The sequence below is a fragment of the Pelobates fuscus genome, chromosome 12 (assembly GCF_036172605.1).
Source record: "Pelobates fuscus isolate aPelFus1 chromosome 12, aPelFus1.pri, whole genome shotgun sequence".
In the NCBI taxonomy this organism is placed as follows: Eukaryota; Metazoa; Chordata; class Amphibia; order Anura; family Pelobatidae; genus Pelobates; species Pelobates fuscus.
In genome coordinates, this window is record NC_086328.1 from 82100519 (window position 1) to 82126901 (window position 26383).

At 44.1% G+C, this 26383-nt stretch overlaps 2 protein-coding genes across 3 annotated transcripts in view; one reads left to right on the top strand and one right to left on the bottom strand.

Moving 5' to 3' along the window:
• The window catches only part of B3GAT3 (beta-1,3-glucuronyltransferase 3), a 24788-nt gene extending 14236 nt beyond the window's left edge, over window positions 1-10552 (top strand). Inside the window, exons 2-7 of one of the 2 annotated variants that reach the window (XM_063438146.1) lie at window positions 157-263; window positions 860-980; window positions 2324-2459; window positions 3334-3664; window positions 8482-8772; window positions 9255-10552. In XM_063438146.1, the coding sequence (XP_063294216.1) occupies window positions 899-980; window positions 2324-2459; window positions 3334-3664; window positions 8482-8772; window positions 9255-9353 (939 nt within the window). In that variant the 5' untranslated portion in view covers window positions 157-263; window positions 860-898 and the 3' untranslated portion in view covers window positions 9354-10552. The remainder of the gene's footprint in view (window positions 1-156; window positions 264-859; window positions 981-2323; window positions 2460-3333; window positions 3665-8481; window positions 8773-9254) is intronic. The other variant, XM_063438145.1, reaches the window with a different exon arrangement.
• The window catches only part of ROM1 (retinal outer segment membrane protein 1), a 17539-nt gene continuing 1696 nt past the window's right edge, over window positions 10541-26383 (bottom strand). The window contains exons 2-3 of the mRNA XM_063438144.1: window positions 20627-20873; window positions 10541-11203 (exon numbers count right to left, since the gene is read on the bottom strand). Of these exons, the coding sequence (XP_063294214.1) occupies window positions 11015-11203; window positions 20627-20873 (436 nt within the window). The 3' untranslated portion in view covers window positions 10541-11014. The remainder of the gene's footprint in view (window positions 11204-20626; window positions 20874-26383) is intronic.

The window sequence follows — 26383 nt, forward strand, 5'->3', positions numbered from 1 at the left end:
GCGCCCGCAGGATCTCGTCTTTTTCATGAAAATAATGTAATTTACATATTATATCTCTGTGGGAGTCTTTTTAGGATTGAGTTAGCTATGTGCTCTGTCAAATAATATCGGTGTGTCAGCGGCCTTACCTAATATTAAGTTGAATAGCTCCTTTAGGATACTGTGCAGGTCTTCCCCCTGGCCTCAGGCAGGCCTCGGATCCAGATATTATTTCTCCATCCCCGATTATCCATATCGTCCAATGATCTCTGTAAGTGTGCTAGGTGAGTTGCTTGTGATTCTACCTTGGAAGTCAGCATTTGTATTTGTGAGTGGATCAGATCCCTATCTTCTTCCAAGTCTTGGACCCGGTGACCCACGTGGCTGCATTCCTTTTCTAGGCCTTCTAGCCTGGTCTGGAAGGTGGTCTCGAGTTTGCCGAGCATTGCCACCAAAATCAGACCGGGAGGGGAGATTTTTCAGGATCTCTCTAATGTCTGGGTCTGCATAGTTGGAGGCACTTTCAGAGGGTGCGGACTCGGGAAGGAGGGCCGCCGGCGCCATATTGGAATCTGTGTTCTCCGGTATACGTTCAGCATACTCTTTGAACAATTTTGTTAGGGCTCCAGGTTTCCCAGAGGGAGCCTTCCCCGGTGTCTGGGATCTTTTGGGGTTGCTAATTCTTGATTGTTACCTCTTTTAAAACAGCTGGGATGCCCAGAGCTAATCTGGTCTTTTCTGGGATTTTTTTCTCTTTGTTTCTCATTATATGTTACTGTCAGCCAATCAGTCTTATAAACCAGTAAATGTGTTCATGAATTGACCTTTTACAAAGTGGAATTCCCCACATCATCTTTTCTTTTCCTTCTCTCCCTGGCAGGTGTTCGTTGACTGAGCACTTTCCCTCTTTCTCAGCAACATGAGGCTGAAGCTCAGAAATATCTTCTTGGTTTACTTTGTGGTCTCCATTTTTGGTCTCCTGTATGCTGTTCTGCAACTTGGTATGTGATCTAGGGTCATGGTCTCTAAGTAGGGCTAGACAATCTGCATCCCTCCACCTTTCGTTTATTTAAATGTCATCTAGTCAGGGCTCTGTAGAGAGGATTAAAGGAAACACCAAAACAACTTTAGCTTAATAAAGTGGTTTTGGTGTATAGATCATGCCCCATGCAGTCTCATTGCTTAATTTTCTTCTACTTAGGAGTTAAATCACTTTGGTTATGTAGCCCTAGGAACACCTCACTGCATATGACTTACACAGTCTCCATACACATTTTCTTTGAAGAGAGATCTAATGTTTAAACTTCCTATATTGAATATCCTGTTTCATTTAGAGTTTATTTTCTCCTCCTCTGTTAAGAGCCTGCTGGAGCCTCGTGTGTGATTAAATTGCAATTAACAGAGCAGGAGATGACCACTTCTAAAGTAAACAAACAGTGTTGTCAGATCTGATTGAAAATGAAACAATTTCTTCAGGCAGTCTGTGTACCGTAAGTCGCAGGCAGGGGAGGTATTGCTAGTTCTGCACAAACAGAAACAAAAGTGATTAAAGTCCTAAACGGCAGAGAATTGAGCAGTGAGACTGCATAGGCATAATCTATACACCAAAACTGTTTCATGAAGCTAAAGTTGTTTTGGTGCTTAGAGTATCCTTTTAAAAGAACACTGTGGTGTTAAGAATATAGATATTTGTATTCCTAACTCTATATACTTCCAAGGTAAAAAACAAAAGTAGTTAACTCATCTTTTTTCCCCTCCATGCCCTGCTCTCCTTGATGTAGCTGCCATAGCTAAGCTTTGTAAGACTCTCTGAGACCATCGGACTAAAATAGCAGAGTTTTACCCTGTTATTTTACAGAAGCGCCTCTTCTGGCTGTCATAGTGACAGCCACTACATGCAGGTTAACCAGGCAAAGAAAAGATTGCTGTTCTTGCAGAACAGCAATGTCTTCAGCTTTACGTTTAGAAGTGGGAGCACATGGCACCCAGTCCACTTCATTGAGATGAATTGGTCTAGGTGCCTGTAGTGTTCCTTTAACCCAGTGCTGTGCGAGTGCATGTTCTAGCTTTGTGGCAGCTTGAGGACTTCAGATTGATGAACCCTCAGCTGAGTATTGCATTTTACAGCAACTGGAAGGTTGCATGTTGCGATACCCTTTTGTACAGAAAGGCTAGGTGGATGTGGAAAAACGTAGCATTGAGAAACAGAAGGGATCAGATGTGTCATTCGGAATTTGGGCTGGAGTGCAGGGGTCAGTCAGTGAGATGGCTTTGTACGACTCTTAAAGGTTTTAAGGGGTGTAATCATATTTAACCAAATATATATATTGTTTTTTTGTGACAGGACAGCCATGTAATTGCTCACAAATTTTGCGGGAAGGCAGGGGGCGGCATAATCCTGTAAGCCCCAAAGAACCTGGAAACCAAGGTGGAGTAGACCAACTGCCCATTATATATGTAGTGACACCAACCTATGAACGGTTAGTAGTATCATTTAATAATCAAGTTTCATATCTTCTTGCTGTTGTAGTTTGCAGCAAATTCTTCCAATATGTGCTAAGTATCACATGTCTATGCAGATATGGTTCTTCATACATCCTTCATCTTTCTTTTTGCTTCAACTATAATTACATATGTGTGTGTACTTATTGCTTGTTTTCTAATGCATTACCTTCCTCCCGAAACTGTTTGCCTTTATCTAATGACATGTGCCAACACTTCCTGTGGTTTTACTTGGTTTTCTCTACTCTTTACCCTCATGTGTTGGTTTTAACTTTTGGCTTTTGACAAACTTGGTTAAATGTTCCAGTAACATGAGCCAAAACAAATTTAACTTGACTGTTTACCTGCTCAATATAGTCAAGCTAGTTCTTTCCCAAAACACTGGCATTCACCAAAAATAGGCTTTCATCATTTAGAAGACCTCATTCAGGTTGCATGGGTGAATGTCTCCATCGGGGAGTAGGGATCAACGTATTGGCCAGAGGGCAGAGAAGATGTATTGGCCTCAGGTAGACTGAGTTTGAAACCCCTGGTTTAAATTAAAAACAAAATATATGGTGCTGGTGATAAATATTTCTCATATGTGAGCAGTACTAGGATTTTGTGTATGTCTGCCATTGCACTACAGGGGTAGATTCTTTATGGTTAGCAATATTTCAATATTTTTTTTAAAAAAAACTTAACATAACCACCATGAAATAGCTTCTATATAGTCCTTATTAATCCTCCATTCATTTGAGAAACAATACATCTCATGGTGTACTATTGTGAATTCTCTTCTGTTTGTTTTTTTATGTTTCCTGTTACCACATTTGTTCCCTTCACTTTTTCTATCTCCTGTCTCCTTTCCAGTCCCCACCAAAGAGCAGAACTTACCCGCTTGTCTCAAACATTGCTTCTGGTACCTGCTCTGCACTGGATCCTTGTAGAAGACTCTTCAGTACGCTCACCTTTAGTAGCAGATTTGCTGGCGCAGAGTGGTTTACATTACACTCACTTAAATGTCCAGACTCCACCACCCATGAAGCTTAAGGAAGGAGAGCCAAACTGGCTAAAGCCCCGGGGTGTGGAGCAGCGTAATGAGGCTCTCCGCTGGCTAAGGGTGCACCAGTCACCCATGGACCGAGGAGTTGTATATTTTGCTGATGATGACAATACCTACAGTGTCAATATCTTCAAAGAGGTAAAAAAACAAAAACTTTGTTTTATATACTTTACACACATGATTTATATGAATTCCCTTTGGATAACGTGAGGATCACTGTTTAAAAAAAAATAGTTGTCTTATATATCCCTCATACTATTTTATAATGAAAGTCACTGATTAGAGATCCTAATGTTCAGAACGTCCTCATCAAAGCTGTCTAGAATTGTTCAATGAACAAATGTAGAAGGATACTCGCAATCAGAATTACTGATCTGGTGCTCCACGATCGGAACCCCAAACTCGCTGTAGTAGAAGATAAACGTAGGCTCTTTGGAAACAGACGTTATATCCACTAGTTAAACAATTCACTCCAGTCTCACCCTGTAAGAATTGTTCGATGGCCAGGACCTCTGTCAGGTAAAACAAAAAAAAAAACAGGCCTGGAAGCCTTGTGAATCTGTAGCGGTACTTACCCTTCCGGGTGCCGGCCGGGGTCCTCTATTCAAGCCGCGCGCGGCTCATCCGACGGCTGGAACTGGAAGGCGGGCAGTGACCGCGAGAAGCGGTCACGTGTCCCGCCTGACTCTAAAAGCGCGGCGAGTCTCGGGCGCGCTCTTAAAGGGACAGTGGGAGCCTAAATTAGAAAAGGTCTCCCATTGGTCCCTGTCATGCCACACTCCCCATACAATTACCTTTTGGGGGGGGTGGATATGACAGGGACCAATCAAAATAGATGTTTAGTTATTTATACTTACCTCTTTCCCTTAGTTCCTTGCCCTATCGTGGTTTCTGCTACAGTTCCCTTTAGCGCTTGTGGTGTTCAGTTGTGTTCCTTCATATTTGACCTTGGCTTTGTATTCTGACTTCGTTTTCTCTTTATCCTTATCTGTTCTGTTTGCCGGCTTGCTGTTTACTGTGTACCAGACCCCGGCTAGTCCTAGTTTACGCTGTCTCTTTGTGCCCTTGACCTCGGATCGTTCCTGACTCTGTACTTCTCCTCTATACGTCGAGTCCGGCCACTCTAAGGACCGGTAGACGTATCTTCCCTCTGTGTTGTCTTCTGTTTAGCTGGATCCTGCGTGTTGGGGTATAATCTCGTTACTGAATCAGAGTGCCGGGAATAACACTTAACGGTCAGTATCTTCCCCAGTCTCTCATAAAGTGACACTAAACCACAAAACAACTAAACATCATCAGCTCAGTGCTTCATCCCCCTTCTTTGTTTTAGTAGGAGTTCTGTGTGAAGAAATTAAAGATATTTTGTTTTCTTTTATTGTTATTGATAACGGTAGAAAACACTCTTTCTGCTGGACTAATGACCCAGCAGGAGAGTGATAACTGGATATCCTATTAATCGCTTAGAAAAAATATTGAATGAAAAAATAAATGGATAAATTCTTATCAAACTCATTCTATAACAAATGTGATGGTCAAGAACAGAAAAGAGAAAAAACATAACCAAAGCCAAAAGGCTAATCCTCCTATTGCTCCGCTTAGTAGTTCCCCTTTTCACCAGACTCTACTATAGACTTTAATAACATAAATATGGTCAATGTCTGAAGTGGAAACATATTCTGTGTGTAAGCAGAGAAAAGAATGTCCAGACAGTACTAATCAATAAGCCCCTATCCCCAGAAGGTAGCTCCTAGCATAAGCAGCGTAATACAGAGAGAGCTATCTCTTTAATCTAAATCAAGGGTAGTAAATTGTAATAGTAAATGGAGAGAAGATTATGTGTTTTCTACTGTTATCATTTTGACAGGGGTTAAGCCCCAAGACACCACTGGAGTGTCTGTTTGGTGTCAGTTCATTAGTGGGGAGGCCACAACTTAGGAACTGTCTGTCTAGCAACATTTTATTGTTATTGTGCTGATTGATGCAACTTTCTGTTGTAAAGCCAGTCCATTGAAGTGATATTAAAAAGAGTACAAGAAATCTTTAATGAAACCTCTTTTGAATGCAGCTAAAGCTGCTCCCACTATTACAAAACTCTAATTCCAAATAAGTTAGTAGTTCTTTGTCCATGGCCCCCATGTAAGTTGGAGAGATTTGTATTTTTTTTTTTATTATTATCTATTTTTTCCCCTCTCTTTAACTTCTTTTCTTTACTGATAATGTATCCCTTCACAAAACCTTAGCCACCACCCTGGTTCTCATATCTATTGTCTCTCCTTGCTTTGATTCACAGCCCCATTTGTGGTGGGCCAACCACACGACTCATAAATTGATGCACCCACTTTCCTACCTGAGACTATGTGGACATTAGTAACTAGTAGATCAGTCTAATTTTAAGCTTTAAAATTGTGAGGATAACCCTCGCCATATGCTAGCGATTGATGTTAGTCTTAATATGAATATGGACCGCTTTGGGGAATGCATTCTCTGCGTATTCTCACATTTTTTTTTTTTGTCATAAAACTTGATTTTCAACACTTCTCACCTCTCATTCCATACGTTGGTACATCAGTGCTGATGCGTTGGGACCCCCAGTCTTGGGATTTGCAAACATATGCTCCGGGAAGCATTGGCTCAAGGTCTCTTTCACATTGCAGCACTATGATTGACAGGGCTTCTAGGAGGACTTCAGAGATCTGCTTTGACAAATAATGGAAATTAAAGAATGTAGACACTCATAGTATATATTCATTCACAGAATATATATATATATACTATGAATGAGGCCAAAACCTATCAAATGCAACTTTCTAAACAAGCATCAGACTTTGTGAGATTTTTTAGAGAGAAGCTTGATCATCCTGAGCTCCTACCTCATTCCTTTTCAATTTGTGCATGTCTCTGGGTACCACACCTGCCTTTATCTGACTCATTCGTACTATGTTTTCTCCGCCTCTTCCATTCCCTAACTTTCACTTACTTACTTCTATTCTTACTTCTACATGTCTCCACAACCTCACTGTAATCAGATTGTAACAATTTTATCTTCTGTTTTAATCTCTAGCTACTCACTACATGCCTCCTTCAACTCCTTCCTAATTCATTATTTATTAGCATTGTTGTTTAATTTGTTTCTTAATTGTATAGATTCTGTCTTCATTCTAATAACCCATCTCCCTTAGCTGCTTTTAATTCTTTAATCTTGTTTTATTTACTCTGTTCAGCTTTGGTTTTGCTGTCCCCAACCGTCTTTTGCTTTCCTATCGTAAAATCTTCTATACTTCCCCATTTGCTCTCTTTCCAGACCACTAAACCCCCCCCCCCCCCCCCCACCCTGCCCATAATCTATGCAACATCTCTTTATTTTCAGTGCTACCCTCCTTTGCAAGTGTCGATATCCTACCACATAATTCTTCTCCTTCTGATTCCTGTATGCCAATTTTAGACTATGGCTATATCTTCTCTTTTTTTCTTAGATGATTTTGCAACTTCTGTATTTTTTTGAGTGCACTCACTCCTTCCCCAGTTCATGTGTTTCTTTCTAGCATTGTTTTTCATTCCCATTCGCCATGTTTCTGTCTTCATCATGTCCCTACTAATTAGCAGATTTTTAACTTTGTATACCATCAGCTTCTTTCTGTCATGGCTCCCCGTTCTTCTGCCGGTGTGGCTGCACATAAACTAAGCGGCCACGCCGACAGAGATATTGTATACTTACCTTGGTCGCGGCAAACCGCTGCCCGACCTCCTTCCATTCCGGTCCCCAGCGAGTACGACGTTAAACGTTATCCTTAGTCCTAAGTGTGATATTGTTCTGTGTGCTGGATCAATTATAATCCTGACACTTTCACTCCCAACCTCAGGTGTCTCTACAGCAGACATCTTCGACTATTCTCAGACCCAAGTGTCTACCTTCTCTTTTGTCTGTATTCTATAACGGAACACTCTGTGCACCATAACAACTTTATTGAAATCAGTGTCCGGATTACTAGTTGATCCAGCACGCAGAACTGTATCACACCTAGGACTAAAGGGAACGTCTTACCGGGCCTTAGAATGGCCGGACTTAACGTACCAGAGATAGTCAGAATACTTGCCGAGGTCCGGGACACAGAAAGAGACACAACGATGCGGGAAAACCAAAAGGCAGGGATACCAGAATACAGGGAAGTCAAAACGAAGCCAAACTCAGTAACAAGAAATAAACGCTCAGAGACAACCACTAAGGGAAACCACGCCAGGGCAATGAGTAAAAGGAAAAAAATAGTTTAAATAAGCCTCCTTCAGATCCGATTGACCGTACCCGGCCTTTGACCCCCAGGACATGCTTGCACGTCCTTTACGTGACGTCACACGCACGTCGACATCGTCAGTAGCGTGGGTGGACGTGGGGCTACATATTGGTGATGTCGCAGGAGTCAGATATCTTGCCGCATGACCGCTGAGCGGCACTTCTGCATTTATCAGGAAGGCAACTACTGCAAATACCGCAAGGTGAGGCTGAACATGTTACAGTCAGTGATTTCCAGTCAGAGGATCCCCGATTCAAGCCTCAGTCTGCAACCGAAGTAGCTGTGCAGATCTGACAGGAGATAGATTCAAGACTTGGAGTTAAATCGTTAACAGTTTAACCCCTTGATGTAAGTCTGTGCCCAGGGACCTCTTCACACCATAACGCCTTAATTTCGATTAAATTGTTATGGAAAGTCCCTTTAATTTACAAGCTCTTGTGTGTCTACTGCCAACATCTTTTCTTATGTCCAGGTTCTTGTTTGTCTATCCTAATGCTTTGTCTGTGCCCTTGCTCGTGGTTTATGTGTGTGCACTTTCTATACTGTGAGTCAACTGGTTCATCCATCTCTTGTCTTTTAATTGTGTGTCTAATTGTTTTTAACAAAGTTATTATGACGAAGTTAGTCGTTAAGCCATTTTACAGACATTGTTCCTCTTTATTACAGATGCGTCACACGCAGAAAGTCTCTGTCTGGCCAGTTGGGTTGGTCGGGGGCCTGCGGTACGAGGGGCCACTGGTAGATAAAGGCAGAGTTGTTGGATTTCACACCGCTTGGAAGACACACAGACCATTTCCCATAGACATGGCGGGATTTGCAGTGTCTTTGACACTGCTCTTAATGCATCCAGAGGCTCGGTTTGACCCCAATGCAGAGAGGGGCTTTCTGGAAAGCAGTCTTTTGGGACAGCTAGTATCAGTGGAAGATCTGGAACCTCGAGCAGATAATTGTACTAAGGTGTGTTTTGATATGATTCAGTAATCATTTACTCTGTATTACTAGGGAAACAGAATGTGAATTTGAGTAGACCATGTAAATTCCACACTCACATTCAAGCAACTAAATAGTTTATTTGGTGAGCATATAATCATTTATTGGCATATACCTGGTCAGTCTTGGGCAGAAACCCTTTCCACATATGCCCAACATGTAAGAAAATAATTATTAATTATACAAATGGTCTCAGTGCTGATTTATCATGAAAACATGAAGCATGAAGAGTTAGCAATTTACTGTAATGTTTTATAGAATCACCTCCCACCTCAATGCCCTTGTATAGCAGATAGAAAAAACAGGTTGTGTTTTCCTCATCTGCCATTCATTTTTTTTCTTTTCTAGGATATATTTATGCTTTTCCGAAACCAACACCATATATATAATAAAATCTTTCCTCTTGCTTGTCTTGTCGTGTAACTCTTGTATTGTTCTCTCCTCCACAGATTTGGGTCTGGCACACAAGAACCGAAAAACCAAAGCTCAAACAGGAAGAAGCGCTGGAGAAACTAGGAAGAGGATCAGACCCCAATGTACTTGTGTGATCTTAATTTAGAATGTTATGTACAGATATCATCTTCATGTAGAAGCCAGACCCCAATGTGCCGGCATGATCGTAGTGCAGACCCTACTGTACAGATATTACCGTAACACTGAGGTCAGACCCTACTGTACAGATATTACCTTAACACTGAGGTCAGGTCAGATGCTAATGTACATTGATGATCTTCATTCACATCACCTCTGATTTCTGTAAAAAATAGTTCATGGACAATTATGCACCTAGTCACATGGGTCAGTCACCAGTGTACATTGTATGTTTTATTGCAGAGCTCTCACCCAAGACAGCTCCAAAGCAGAGTTACCCCATTTCAACTTCTGTAGCAAATGGATTTCTCAACCTCACATTGGAAAAAACTAGGATTTCTGAATAGTGCCATTGTTTGTAGCTAGCCCTAGCACAAGGAAAACAGACTTGGGGATTACTCTTCGGGCATTATTTCCACAGTAGTTCCTGCAAGTGCTCCCTTATATCCCTCCCTATCTGTGCTATACATAGAAGTATGCAGTATTAAGTGTCTCTCTAGTACTCAGAGTCATTGCAGTATTGAAAAAGTAATTCAACGTGACTGTAAGGACCAAATAACTAGCGGTGACCTCAAGGAGAGTTTAGACTTTGGTGATCTTTTCACAGATATTGGTTTGAAATGTACTGACTATGAATAGGTACAATCCCACTTGTGAAATAGTGATGACAGCACCCAATCAACCATACGGCAGAAGCCAGTCTATGAATTACAGGTTACGTCTGAGAAGTAATAAAGCCATAATACATTGGTCAGACTTGCACGTATTAAAAATCCTTAATTAAAATGTTATGGTCTTGGTAGAGGCCAGCAAAATACAACAGAATAACATGACCTTAAGATTGAGGTCAGATGTACATATGTAATTTTATTATGGAAGTCAATTAAATATGAGGACAGTAGGGTGGGTTTCTTCTCATAGAAAGTTCCTTGTTACGCACTCCATTTATTTTCTGTGCTGTCAAGGCATGATATCTTGGAGAAGAGAAACTTTAGTACATGGGGATTAAGTTACTACATTGATACTACATTATTACTTCGGGGATTGGAAGGGTTTATTTTATGAAACTGTGTTCATGGTATTCCATTATTTAATTCAGGGTTATTTATATGGAGGCTGAGGTGTATCATATGAATAAACAAACTGTGACAACAAATTCTGTATTCATTATTAAATATGTTTACATTGAAGACACACCAATTTAAAGCAGGGTTATTGTAAAACTGGTTTCATTGTCTGTGCATTGCACAGTCTGTACAGCCATGTCTGTGTATGTCATTGTACTTCTTCCTTTGTGTGTGTTTCATCATAATACATCCCGGGTATCTTTCCCATCCCATACTCCCCACTGTACAACACACACTTGAAGCAGTATCTCTTTTTTATTCATGTCTCTGCTTAATCTACATTATGGAAGCTACATTTGGGTATACCACCACCTTCTATAGACAGTCCTCCCTCTCATACGTGTTTAGGGCAGACACATAGGGATAACGCACACCAGTTTCTTGGTTATAGAGGGCAGGTACTTAATATACAAGCAGCCTTGGAATATCTCTAAAGTCTCTATACCCCCCATAACTTTATTCCTTCATTCCTACCTCTATTTGCCACCAACTTACCCTCCCCCCTCTGTCTCCACCTGATTGGATTTGAAAAGGGCTTTTGTTTTCTCTATTGTGCTATTAAGGGTCTCTCCCACTCCCTTCTCCAGAAGGAATCCTTCTGAATCTGTTTCCATGTCCTCCACACCAGTGATCTTATCCATAGAGGTCTGAAGGTATCGCAGACTGACCAGAACCGAGACCTGAAAGGGAGCAGAAGATGCAATAATTCAGTGAAATTCTGATTTTTGTATTGATCCTATTAGCGATGCCTTCATATGATGCTATATGAAGTTGGGCTACTTCTGTATAAGTTTATTATTTATATATAACTATACCAAGTACATCAAATTATGTAGATTACAAGTTTACCTTCAGGTAAGTGTAGATCTAGTGTATACAATCAACAGTACACAAAAGAAAAAACACAATAAGTGCAATCAGCAAATAAGTGCATACAAACAATACACTACATTGTAGTGTATACAATGTAGATTAAACTTAAAAGAACACTATAGTCACCAGTACAACTACAGCTTAATGTATTTGTTCTGCTGAGTACAATCATTACATTCAGGCATTTTGCGATGATGTCAGCCAAGCAGGCAGAGTAAGCAGCAGTAGACTGGATCAAAAGCAAGATTTTACTATAGGGGGCTTGATGGTGGTTTCAACAATATAGGGTCAGTAATACATGTTTGTGTTCCTGACCCTATAGTGTTCCTTTAAGATACTCGCCAGAAGAGCCGTTATCACCCAGCATAGCTTCCTAAAATGAAGGAGGTGTTACACAAATTATGTATGCAGCATAATCACTGCACCCATCTGTAGTGGTTATGGTGCCTTCCAAGGGTAAGTAGTCAGACCGTTTGTGAACGGTTTAACAATTTACCTAGGGTTAGCTGAGTACCCAACTTATTTTCTGGCATTGATGGGTACCTGGTGGAACCCAGGTAAAGTGTCAAATCATGCTATAGTGGTTATGGTGCTTGCAATGTTCCTTTAACCAGAAGGGGTATAATTTGTTAGTTTTAAAGGGACACCATAGTGCAAGGAATACAAATCTGTATTCCCAACTTATGGTATCCATGTCCCTAGCTTGTTGCAGGCTACTCACCAGAGTGCACTGTACTAGAAAAATACATTGTTACCTTTTATCATGCCCAGAGTCTCTCTTGCCCACCAGTGTTAATTTTGTCGACTAACAATTTCAGTCAGATTTAGTCGACTAAAACAATTCAGATGACAAAAATATGACTGAAACTAAAATGGCTTTTTAGTCAAAAGACTATGACTAAAACTAAATTGAAACTTGCCACCAAAATTAACACTGGGGAGTAAAACACATGTGGGCAGGGGGGGGGGGGGGTGGATAGGAAATGAAACACATGGGGGCTGGTGGAATTAGACACATGAGGAGCTCAGGGAATGAGACACATGGGGGGCTGAGGGAATGAGACACATGGGGGGGCTCGGGGAATAAGACACATGAGGGGGCTGGGCGAATGAGACACTTGAGGAGGCTGGGATAATGAGACATGGGGGGGCTGGGTGGTAAATGAGCACTTGGGGGGAATGAAATGTGAAGGGGCTGTGGGAGGAATTGAGACATCTGGGGGAGATGAAATACATAGAGGGGCTGGGAAGGGGGAACAAAGCAACATGTAGGGGCTGGGGAGAACGAGATAAGACGCTGGGGGAAGAGACCCACCCATGGGGCTATGGAGGGAAAGAGACACACAGAGGGGCTGGGGAAGGGGCAAAAGAGGCCGATAGTAGCTTGGAGGGGAGACATCCAGAGGGGCTGGGGGAAGACACAGAGGGCTGGAGAAGAGACAAAAGAGGCAGATAGAGGCTTTAACTTAACCCATTATATTTTAGTAGTGTCGACTAAAATCTACTGGCGATTTAGTCAACTAAAACTAGACTAACAATAAAACAATTAAGATTACTAAAACACGACAAACTAATATGGCTTTTTAGTTAAAAGACCGACTAAAACTAAATTAAAATTTGCCACCAAAATAAACACTGTTGTCCACTCCTCCATACATGATATCATCCTGGAGGTGTTCCCCCAAGATGACGGTCCAATCCATTAAATGCTATGACAGTATTGTGCTTTCCCATGTGAAATCACATTATTCCTGAGCTTGAGAGCTAACTCCCAGTTCTCTATTTAGAGGGTTTGGAGGTGTGTCTTGAAGCCATACATCCAAGCCTTCAAACTAATAAAATAAAACTTTGCAAAGACAAGGTGCAAGCACTATAAAAACTTCAATTAGATAAAGGTTTTACAGTGAGTAAAGTGTTGCTTTAAAGTATATTTCAGGCTATTGATGGTTTTAATCCCCAAATATACAGTATTTGTGTTTGTATAACGACACTATGAACATACATAAATATACCAAAAATAGTACATTTGTAACTAGAAGGGATATCATTTGAAGTATTCATTTTATGGACCTTTGCAAATCTGGCCCAGCCAGGAAACTGCAGCTGGTATAATAACCACTGACCTATCCCCAAACACAGATACAGGGTTATTTACTAAAGTCAAAATGGGGCAGAACCCTTCGCCAGTTGGCCTGCAAAATCTGGACATTGTTTACAGTATTTAATCATGTCCATATATAGCTTATTGTTAATTAATTAATCCTTCTTCTTCCATGAAGGGTTAGGTGCAGACGGAGCTTTTTATAGCATGGGAAATACCTTCTATAGGCTTTTCCACGCTATGTCAGCTATTACATTGCTTGGAAAATTTCCCACAATATGTAATTTGAGTAAAAGTGATCTGATTGTTTATTTAATTAGGTTCCCATCCATGGTTTAATTTATTAGAGCCCAAAATTGCCGCCTATGGGGTGGGCGTGAGGGGCAGGGCCGGCGCATCCATAAGGTGGCACAGATGGCCACCTTAGGGTGTCAGAGAGGGGGGGTGCAAAAATCACCTGCTTCTGGCTGGCACTCGAATTTTCTAAATCACTGCAGCCTACCACACTCTCCCTGCAGCCAGCACACAGCAGTGAAGTGAAATGTCTGTGAAGCAGTGAAGTCAGCCGGCTACTACTGATAATGTCAGACGCCCCAGCAGACAAGATTCTACCTCCAGCTCCTGTCCTGTACTACCTAACTGCCAGGATTAGATTTCTCCCCTCATTGGCCCAAGTTGAGCCTTGGAGGGGGGGGGGAATATACTTTAGTTTTTTTTGTTTTTTTTTACAGCAGCCCCCGCACCCACTACATCCCCTACATCCCACTACATCCCCTCTCCCCCAACTACAGGCATTGTCTCCCCCTCTACAGACCCTATCCTCCACTCTACAGCCCCTGCCTCCCCCCTACAGCCCCTGCCCTCCACTACAATTTATGTCCCCTACTCTACAGCTCCTGCCCTCTTTTCTACAGCTCCTGCTCTCCTTTCTAATGTCCCTGTCCACCCTCTATATTAAAAACACTCACAAGTTAAATGCTCAAAGACATAAGTAGTTTTTCATTACTTGGCAAATAAGAGATTTGTATTAGAGACACCTTATTAAAAAGAAAAAAACAGTTTCGCCAACAAAATAGTTTGGGTCCAAATCCAACCTTTACATATCCAACATCTGAAAAATATCAGAAAAAAACAGGTTTAACCCCTAAATTGTCTCACACTGATATATACGCTATATACTTTCACATCATACAGATAACTGCTTCCATATATATTACAAATTGCCGATTAGATAAACCCTAAAGAAACAAAATTAATTATTTTGGGGTTTTTTTGTATACATTTTTTTAGAGCAATATTTTAGAGTGTGTGTCCCTTATACCAGCACCACTGGGTTCATTGAGTGCCAGTACCCCATTTTGTTAGTTTATTCCTCTATATTAAACAGTTTCTATCAACATACATTTTCTACAATAGGTTTGAGCTTAAACTTAAAGGGACACTGTGACAAACGCTGCTTCCCTTGAAAGTTTGCCCCAAACTCCTGGAGGAGTGTGGAAGCTGGCCTCCGGCCCACCGACTATGGTCCAGGTTAGTGATACCATTCAGGAGTCACCCCGCACAGCCGCCATTAGCCGCTTTCCATGGGTGCCCCTGGTTCAGCACTTTCCCTTCATTCGAATGGAACCGAACGCTAGCTCCCTGGCGGCCATTCGCATGAACCAAACCCACGAATGGTCCTCACCGGTACTTGGCCGTGACTGCAATGGAACTAATTTTGGCATGAGGACTTCGTGGGTCCCTGGTAATCAGTATAGGCATAGTTAGGGGGTAGCTTTACGGGCTAAAGCCCAAAATGTAGGGCTTTGTAGCCCCAGATCCCTCCAGGTGGCAAGAGGATACAATTGATTTTGTCTGGCTATAGATGCAGACTTATGGTGCAGCATTCTGCAAAACATATATATATTTTTTTTTTTTGCAAAAACGAAAAAGATTTGAGAATGCAAACAATACAGCATATTAATTAGGCCAAAATCTACCAAATGCATTAAAGTTGTATTGGTTCCTGGAGGGTCCCTTTAAGTGTCAAGAGCCAGGAGAGAAGGAGAGCGATCAGGGAAAGTTTAAGCGACGTAACATATTAGTGCTGCTTTCATTCAAAAAGGTACAGCTACTAAAAGACATACCGTAGTTTAAAGTAAAAATAAAAAGGGGATGTTTTGGGGAAAAGATGAGGAAAAACATGTTATAAAGATCAAGGTTGGTAAGGGAGAGAATGAACTGGTTAGCAGTGTAGAAAGCAGCAACAGATTAATAAATAGTCATGATCTTTATATTTAACATTGATTAAATTGGCGGTCACATTTCTTAGAGCAAATTTCAGTTACAGGAAGTTTGAGAGGTACAAATCAAGAAAGTTAGACAGTAATTTATATACAAAACACTTGGTGGTTAAAGGCAGTAAAATAGGGGATGGTAGCTAGAGCTGTTGGATTCACAAAGGCTCTATACAAATTTGTATTCTCTTTCCTCATTCCAGGAATATTAGGACAGCATGGAAGTAATATTGAGGACAGCTGGGAAAATATCAAAGGGGAGAGATAAAGAGAGATTGAGGATGCGAGTTAAAGCGGCTCTGTCATCTACCACTCCCTCCAAAATGAGTATTTCATGAAGATAAAAGGTTTACGAAACACTCACATTGACTGTGTTGGAATTTCCCTGAAAATTCCAACGTGGTTAAAAGATATACTAAGACAAAGTAAGGACTATTTTGCTTTAGGATATTCCCTACGTTTGACAAAACTTAAAGGACCACTCTAGGCACCCAGACCACTTCAGCTTAATGAAGTGGTCTGGGTGCCAGGTCCAGCTAGGGTTAACCCATTTTTTTATAAACATAGCAGTTTCAGAGAAACTGCTATGTTTATAAATGGGTTAAGCCTTCCCCCTAATCCTCTAGTGGCTGTCTCATTGACAGCCGCTAGAGGCGCTTGCGTGATTCTCACTGTGAAAATCACAGTGAGAGCACGCAAGCGTCCATAGGAAAGCATTGTACATGCTTTCCTATGCGACCGGCTGAATGCGCGCGCAGCTCTTGCCGCGCGTGCGTATTCAGCCGACGGGGCGGAACGGAGGAGGATTGGAGGCAGAGAGCTCCCCGCCCAGCGCTGAAAAAAGGTAAGTTTTCCTCTTTCCAGAGCCGGGCGGGAGGGGTAAGTTTTCCTCTTTCCAGAGCCGGGCGGGAGGGGGACCCTGAGGGTGGGGCCACCCTCAGGGCACTATAGTGCCAGGAAAACGAGTATGTTTTCCTGGCACTATAGTGGTCCTTTAACAAAAGTAGGAGCTACCACTCTCAATTTTTGTCAGTTTGACCAGCCGTCACTTTGTTTTCCCGGCACTGTAGATTCCCTTAAATATGGATGAGACAAACTGTAGACCAGTAAGTATTGTCACAGACTGATAAAGTTCAGTTTTATTCTATGTGGTGTTGGGTTGGTTTTATGAAGATTGGTGACGGGCACATAAAGACGTAAGTTGCATAGATAAGCAAAAAGACCAAATGAGCGTGTAATAAAGAAAAAATTGGAGATTTTAGAGATGATAAAGGGATGTTGTAGTCACCGAGTAAATTCAGACTATGGACATGGGAAAGGCAAGCTTAGAGGTGATTAAGGAAAATGAGATAATGGTATTGGGGATGACAGATAACAGTAATACATACAGAGATGAGATTGATGTAGATGTTATTATGAATTTTATTTATTGGAGGAAGAGTTTCATGTGGGCAATATATTGAAAATTGTAGTATCAGGAAAGTAAAATCACTATGCCTTTACCTGCATTGTTGCCCATGATATATGCAGTGTCACAAGACTTAGGCTAAAGGCAAGGACTACTGATAAGTGTGTGTTAGAAAAGACATGACTATGCCATGATTATATCTGCAGTTTCCATTTACCCCTTTGTTGATGACTGGTAATATGGCTGGTTTCTCATGGGGGGTGGCAGTGCCCCATCATCTTTTTTTTATTTTTTTATTTAAAGTTTATTTACTTTTTTCAGAGGCAATTAACGTTGGGGAAGGTTGGGGTACAGAAATAAAAGGGGTGCATGGGTAGGGGAAAAGACAGGTTACAGTTAGTCACAATTATACATATGCAGCTGGGTACTTTTAACATTTGTCTACACGGTTTACTGCCGACTGGGGGTCTTCAGTGCCCGGAACCCAGTTTTCTACAGCATTTTACAGAATATCACATAAGTGCATTTTACCTGGTTGCATTGGATGTTCATTTATGGATGCGTGGTGTTAGTGGTTTCCCTTGCCTTTATCTAGGAGCATGGAGTACACAATTCTATTCCCACACCTCGCTCTATGGTATGTTCCATGCTAAATGGGGTGTGAGCCCTCACACCTGGTGGTTTCTGTCGATACTACTCGCAGTATCTCTTGTCAAGTGATGTACCCGCTATCCTGTAATCATATTAGTGGCCACCGGTTCTGTAACATTGGGCTTGATACATGCAACCCATGTTTCGTGTGCCTTGTGAATATGTGTTCGTGTTCCGAATTGCGTCATCGCCATAAGTTCATACTCCCAATTTTGTTCTATCTGTTTTATCAGACCCTCCACAGAGGGAGGTGTCGTTGTTTTCCACAGTCTAGATATCAGCAAGTTTGCTGATACAATGGTGTGGTATATTATCGTCTTGATGTGTTTCGGTGTACCACTCGGCAACATGAACAAGACGCAAGTTTGTGGGTTGTCTAACCGTGGAGATGGCAATACTTTACGTAGTAGTTGGGCTACCTCCTTCCAGAATGTATCAAGTATGGTGCACGACCACCAAATGTTTAACATCGTTCCCGCCTCACTCCCACACCTCCAACAAAATACGGAAAAGGTATTGGATTTTGGGAATAAGCGACATTTTTACCGCTGCTATGCGGCCAGTCCACGATAGGAATTTCCCCTTCCATGCCTGCATGGAGTCTGTGAATTCCCTATGTAAACAAGCGTAATTGTGGTGAAATAGTTGGGAGTTTTTTTTTGTAAGTTTAAGGCCCAGGAATGTCAGGTAATAGTGTCTCCAGTCCAGGGGGAACGCCGTGGTTAGTCTGGTCATGAGATCTTCTGCTATGTGCATCCCCAATGCTTGCGTCTTAGTTACGTTTAGTTTGTAGTAGGAAACCGCTCCATATGTATTTATGTGCGTCATCAGGTTTGGCAAGGATATCAGGGGTTGTGGTAATGTGACCAGAATATCATCGGCAAAGAGGTTAAGCTTATACTCTCTGTCGCCTAGGGTGATGCCATGAATGGATGGTTCTGCTCGGATGGATGCAGCCAGCGGTTCTAATGCTAAAATGTACAGTAGCGGGGATAAGGGACATCCCTGCCTAGATCCATTTGTTATCGTGATCTGTTTGGATACAAACCCCGCGTTAAGGACCTTCGCTGTGGGACGTGAATATAATGCTCTCACTGCGTTTATGAATTGCCTGGGGAATTTGTATTTCTGGAGTACTGCCTCCAGAAAAGGCCAGTTGAGGCAATCAAAGGCCTTTTCTGCGTCCAGTGAGAGCAGAACGCCCTCTACCTGTCCCCTGCGTAGGCTGTGCATGAGGTCTAACACTTTCCTCGTATTGTCCGATCCCTGCCTACCAGTGGTAAAGCCCACCTGGTCATCGTGTATCAATATAGGAATGATATGTTTTAGTCTAGTCGCCTGAATTTTAGCATATCATTTCGTGTCTGTGTTGAGTAGCGAAATTGGCCTGAAATTTTGGCTACATGTGGGTGGTTTCCCTGGTTTGGGAAGCGTTATTATGTGGGCCCCTAACATATCTGCCGGTGCTTCTGCTTTTTGGGTGGTTGAGTTAAATAGATTAGCTAGGTGCGGTGCAAGTATAGTATGCAAATTGTTTATAGTATGTATTGGTGAGCCCGTCAGGTCCTGGGGCTTTCCCGTTTGGGAGGTGTACAATGGCTTGTAGGACTTCTTCCTCCGTAATGGAAGCTTGTAGGCTCCCTATCTGTGCCTCATCTAGACAAGGCAAAGTTACTCCCTCTAAGTATTGTTCTATGGTCGTTTGTGACGGTTGGGGGGTAGTCGGGTCCTTACCTAGATTGTACAGTGTCTCATAATATTCAGCAAAGGCATCACTGATGTCCTTGGGCGGAACCCTTTTTTTCCCCTTTCAAATTTATAATAAATGGGATTTTTGATTGTGCGTTTCTGTGACATAATCTCCTTGCCAGCAGTTTGCTCGCTCTATTTCCCTGGGCGTAGTGTGTTGCCTTAAGCTTCCGCATAGCAAATCCCACCTTCACTAAATCGCCCCATCATCTTTAAACTTTACCAGCCATCACTGTGCTCTACCAATCCTTTAAGGGACACAATAGTCACCTGTTTACACAGCCCTAGCAACATCTCCACTGACTGTGACTGACACCACCTACATAATAAATGGTTTCATTTTTAATCAAATGCTGTAGAGGTTTTTATATTCTGCTCTGTAAATTTCACTTAAATCACATACAGGTGGCTCCTGCAGGGTTATTAAGAAAGGTTATTAACAAAGAAGGTTATTAACAAAGCAATAGATAATACATTCTAAATTAAACAGAATGTGTAAACATTAGATCTCTCTTTACAGGAAGTGTTTAGGGAGGCTGTGTGAGTCACATGCAGGGAGGAGTTACTAGGGATGGATAAACAAAGTGATTTAATTCTTAAATGCAGGATAATTGAGCAGTGAGAATACAGGGAGATGATCTATAAATCAAAATTGCTTCATAAAGCTAAAGTTGTTTTGGTGATTATAGTGTCCATTTAAGGCTGGTGGAACATTGTAATTTCTTTTAAACAGGCCCCACTTCATCTCTTGTATCTGTCAACATTTATTTTGTCTGTCAAATAGTTTGTTATACATCTTCTCCATATAATTAAAAAAACACTGAGAAATTAGTGGGAGTTATATAAATAAACCACCTAGGAACTATAGTCTTCATAGACCAGTAAATTACCTACGTAAGAGAGATATCTATTTCCATAATCATGAAATGTTCAAGATCTGTTTGAAGGACCATGGGCTTGGTCCATCATGTGAGGACACAGCTCAGGTGACTGTGGGGTTTCCAGAAATGTGTTTAATTTATGCAACACTAGTGACATCACTCACCTGCAGAATTAAAGACATGGAGACAGCTGCACTATTGGTTGCCATGATTCCTGTGTAGTAATTCAGCAGTGCTTCTCTGCAACCCCTCACCCAGATGTTTAGTTCATCCGTCTGGTAGCTGTAGCTGTAATGGGCCGAGTTATTGGTAATCTGGACCTGTATGCAGGGCCGAGGAGAGCTTGGATTGCAGCAGCTGAATGGAACACTATCCATAAGGTACCGTCCATCTACATTACTTTTAATACGGCTACAGATTGAATGACAAAGAGAAAGAAGAAAAGTGAAGATGAATTGCAAGGTTCAGGAAGAAAACCAAAATGCTAATATGTTTTTCCTACAGGTGTAGCCAACAGTTAGCTCTCTATAGTCTGTAGAACTTCATGGACATTAATGTCCATAAATATCAACAAAGCTCTAGTTCTACAGCTAAGCTAAATGATGGCTCTGTAAAGTTTCAGTGCATGAAAGCGAACAATATTGGGTTTTCTCAAAAAATGCAATAGCGTTAAATAAAATAAAACTATCATCAGTATTTATTAAAAATACAAGATATAAAGTAAAGTGATTTAAATTTTAGATGTATTATATCTTCTCTGTGTATATTGATATACTTATCAATATATAAATAATATCATTCAGTGCATTCCATATCCACTCCACATCTACAATTGCTCTGTAGAAATGTCCATCTTTAAGTTTCTTTGGTCAGAAGAACCACTTGACCATGCAGACAATCAAGACCTACAGCGCTAGGAATCTCATAAAATGTGCTCTGTGCTGCGTCAGCTGTTCAAATTGTCCGTGATCTTGAGACATATGGTGTTTCCAAGCAAAGATGTACTTAAAAGGGGGATTAACGTTTATATAAACAAAACAATACAGTTCTAAAAGCGTTCCTTCGAGATGTTTAAGCTTTCACAGAATTGTTTAATTTAGAGATAAGAAAATAGACCACTTTTTAATTAATATTATACAGACTATGAACATTTTTGTATAAATATTTGTGATCACATTAGATGGATACCATGCCTACTGATCTAGTACTGTGTAGAGTCGACTCTCCCCTAACATAAGCACATTTTTGGCAATAATTTTAGGTTCCACCAGCCCTGAAACTAAACAATGCTGTTTTTAAACCAGCTTATCTCTTGCCACTTTCAGACAGTAGTAGGCAGGGCCAGCCTTAGGGGTGTGCGAGCTGTGCGGCCGTACAGGGCGCCATGGACCAGGGGGCGCCCTGTGGCCGACACAGCTCGCACTGTCTCCTAGTAACAGCCTGTGAGGGAGAGCTCAGAGCTCTCCCCTAATACAGGCTGCGCTGTGTAGTGTGGCCGCGCTCCGCTGCCCTGCCTCTTAACGCTGCTCTCACTGATAGTCCCCAGACTGCCCACTCGGATCTCAGTGAGAGAAAGGGGGCGGGGTTAAACGGCGATCGGAGGCGGAGCTACATGGCAAGCTGGGCGGAGCTTCAGGTAGGCGAACCCTCTGTCTGGTAAGTTAGGGGAAGCAGGAGGGAGTTCCTGCTCCCCACCTACTCTAACTGTGCCCCCTGCCCCCACCTACCCTAACTGTGCCCCCTGCTCTCCACCTACTCTAACTGTGCCCCCTGCTCCCCCTACCCTAACTGTGTCCCCTGCCCACCACCTACCCTAACTGTGCCCCCTGCTCCCCACCTACTCTAACTGTGCCCCCTGCTCCCCCTACCCTAACTGTGCCCCCTGCTCCCCACCTACTATAACTGTGCCCCCTGCCCCCACCTACCCAAACTGTGCCCCCTGCTCACCACCTACCCTAACTGTGCCCCCTGCTCCCCACCTACTCTAACTGTGCCCCCTGCTCCCCCTACCCTAACTGTGTCCCCTGCCCACCACCTACCCTCACTGTGCCCCCTGCTCCCCACCTACCCTAACTGTGCCTCCTGCTCCCCCCTACCCTAACTGTGCCCCCTGCCCACCACCTACCCTAACTGTGCCTCCTGCCCACCACCAACCCTAACTGTGTCCCCTGCTCCCCACCTACCCTAACTGTGCCCCCTGCTCCCCCTACCCTAACTGTGCCCCCTGCTCCCCACCTACCCTAACTGTGCCCCCTGCCCACCACCTACCCTAACTGTGCCTCCTGCCCACCACCGACCCTAACTGTGCCCCCCTGCTCCCCACCTACTCTAACTGTGCCCCCTGCTTCCCCACCTACCCTAACTGTGCCCATTGCTCCCCCACCTACCCACTGTGCCCCAGCTACCCTAACTGTGCCCCTTGCTCTCCCACCTACCCACTGTGCCCCTTGCTTCCCAGCTACCACCATTGTGCCCTCTCTCCCCCAGCTACCACCACTGTGCCCCCTCTACCCCAGCTACCACTGCTGTGCCCCCTCGCCCCCCAGCAAGCTTATCTGTGCCCTGCGCCCTAGCTACCCACTGTGCCCCCCTGCTTCCCCACCTAGCCTAACTGTGCCCCTGCTCCCCCAGCTACCCACTGTGCCCCTGCTGCCCACCTAGCCTAACTGTGCCCCTTGCTCCCCCACCTACCCTCTGTGCCCCTTGCTCCTCAGCTACCACCACTGTGCTCCAGCTACCACCACTGTGCCCCCACTCCCCCAGCTACCACCGCTGTGCCCTCTCACCCCCAGTTAGCTTATCTGTGCCCCAGCTACCCTAACTGTGCCCCTTGTCTCCCACCTACCCACTGTGCCCTTGCTTCCCCACCTACCCACTGTGCCCCTTGCTTCCCAGCTACCACCATTGTGCCCTCTCTCCCCCAGCTACCACCACTGTGCCCCCTCTACCCCAGCTACCACTGCTGTGCCCCCTCGCCCCAGCAAGCTTATCTGTGCCCTGCGCCCCAGCTACCCACCATGCCCCCTGCTTCCCCACCTAGCCTAACTGTGCCCCTGCTCCCCCAGCTACCCACTGTGCCCCTGCTGCCCACCTATCCTAACTGTGCCCCCATGCTCCCCCACCTACCCACTATGCCCCACCTATCCACTGTGCCCCTTGCTCGCCCACCTACCCACTGTGCCCCTTGCTCCCCCACCTACCCGCTGTGCCCCTTGCTCCTCAGCTACCACCACTGTGCTCCAGCTACCACCACTGTGCCCCCATGCCCCCAGCTACCACTGCTGTGCCCTCTCACCCCCAGCTAGCTTATCTGTGCCCCTGCTCCCCCTGCTACCCACTGTGCCCCCTGCTTCCCCACCTAGCCTAACTGTGCCCCTGCTCCCAAGCTACCCACAGTGCCCCTGCTCCCCACCTAGCCTAACTGTGCCCCCTGCTCCCCCACCTAGCCTATCTGTGCCCCTGCTCCCTAGCTACCCACTGTGCCCCCTGCTTCCCCACCTAGCCTAACTGTGCCCCTGCTCCCCCCGCTGCACACAGTTCCCCTGCTCCCCACCTAGCCTAACTGTGTCCCCTGCCCCCCCACCTAGCCTATCAGTGCCCCTGCTCCCCCAGCTACCCACTGTTCCCCTTGCTCCCCCAGCTACCACCACTGTGCCCCCTCTCCCCCAGCTACTACCACTGTGCCCTTTCTCCCCCAGGTACTACCACTGTGCCCCCTCTCCCCCAGCTACCCTCTGTCCCCTGCTCCTCCACCTTCCCACTGTGCCTCTGCTCCCCCAGTTACCCACTGTGACCCTGCTCTCCAACCTACAACTACACTACCCCTGCTCCCCCAGTTACCCACTGTGCCCCTGCTCTCCTACCTATCACTACACTACCCCTGCTCCCCACTGTGCCCCCTGTTCCCCCACCCACCACTACTTTACCCTTGCTCCCACAGCTACCACCACTGTGCCAACCTGGTCCCCCACCTACCACCACTGTGCCCCCTGATCCCTACCTACCACTACACTGCCCCTGCTCCCAGCTACCACTACACTACCCCTGCTCCCCCACTGTGCCCCCTGTTCCCCCACCCACCACTCCTTTACCCTTGCTCCCACAGCTACCACCACTGTGCCACCTGGTCCCCCACCTACCACCACTGTGCCTCCTGATCACCTACCTACCACTACACTGCCCCTGCTCCCCAGCTACCACTACACTACCGCTGCTCCCCCACTGATAACCCTGCTCCCCACCTACCACTACACTACCTATGCTCCCCCACCTACCACTACTGGGCCCCTGCTCCCCAACCTACCAATACACCACCACTGTGACCCCACCTACCACCACTGTGCCCCCTGATCACCTACCTACCACTACACTGCCCCTGCTCCCCAGCTACCACTACACTACCGCTGCTCCCCCACTGATAACCCTGCTCCCCACCTACCACTACACTACCTATGCTCCCCCACCTACCACTACTGGGCCCCTGCTCCCCAACCTACCAATACACCACCACTGTGACCCCACCTACCACCACTGTGCCCCTGCTCCCACACTTACCACTACATTGCCCTGCTCCCCCACCTAGCACTACACTACCGCTGCTCCCCCACCCTCCTCCACTATGCCTCCTGCTCCCCACCTACCAGTACACGACCTCTGCTCTGCATCTCAGCAAACATATCACACACATCCAATACACACAGTCAATACAACAAATACATACAGATCACACACAGACACCACACACTACATCATATTATTATGAGATTTATTACAGCAGAGCTCTCTCATACAAAATACAATATGTAGCTGTCCTCCGAGCTCCGGCCAATGAGAAAGTTGCCACGGATTACCACAGGAAAGCTTTGTCACTGTAAGTGCCTGATCTCACAAGACAGTTAATCATGGTCTTGCACCCGGTGGAGGCGCCGACCAGACTCCCAGCATACTGGATCACCAGAGATCAGCATGCCCACCTCCCTGCAAGGTAATAACAGGGAAGGGGGAATCATTTTTGTTTTTAAATAATTATTAATTTAATAAATCCTATATACAGACACTACACACACAGTACATGGATAAAGGGGTATGATGGGGGGGGGGCACTGTGAAGATTTTTCGCACAGGGCGCCTTAAGGCCTAAGATATTTAACTTTCCCCATAGAGATGCTTTGATTCAATTCATCTCTATGAGGAGATACTGAATGGCCAGCATGGCATTTGGCTCTGCCCCCACCCCACCTCCTTGGCTGAGATAATCAGAATTGACTATTTGAGTCAATCCAATGATTTTCTATGGGAAAGCATTGTGATTGGCTGAGATCGTCAATTCTGAAGGACGGAACTTGCGCTAGAAATAAGGTGAGTTTTTACTATATTTAAAGGAAAAGAGGGGTCAGGGGGCGTAATAGGTTTTTTTAACACTATAGGGTCAGGAATACAAATGTGTACTATAGTGTTCCTTTAACATAAAATAATGTATTATACCCTCTGTGTGTATTATTTTATATTGTTTATATAGAAATAAATATATAATTTTAGTGCATCTAAAGGCTTACCGTTTCTCTATGTGGCAAGCAACATAAGTCCTCTTTGGTTAGAAGCTCTGTTTAACCAACCAAAACTTGATATCCCTCCCAAGCACTGGGCATCCCAAAAACGCACTCTGGGATGGTTTCAGACTTTCAAATGATATCTCAGCAGATATACTGTGCTTATGATAAAAGAGGCTAAAGATGGCAGCCCCCACATAGCAAACCTGTATTATCAATGTAAGGGTTAATAACCCTTACTGCACTAACCTGATTTCAGTGCCGATCTCCCTTGATGCTGGGGGCACTAATGTGCAAGCGCCGAAAGTGCATTAGGCCCTCCCCATTGCTGCAATGTTTCTCTATGGGGATTTGACTGACGCTGGATGGCCT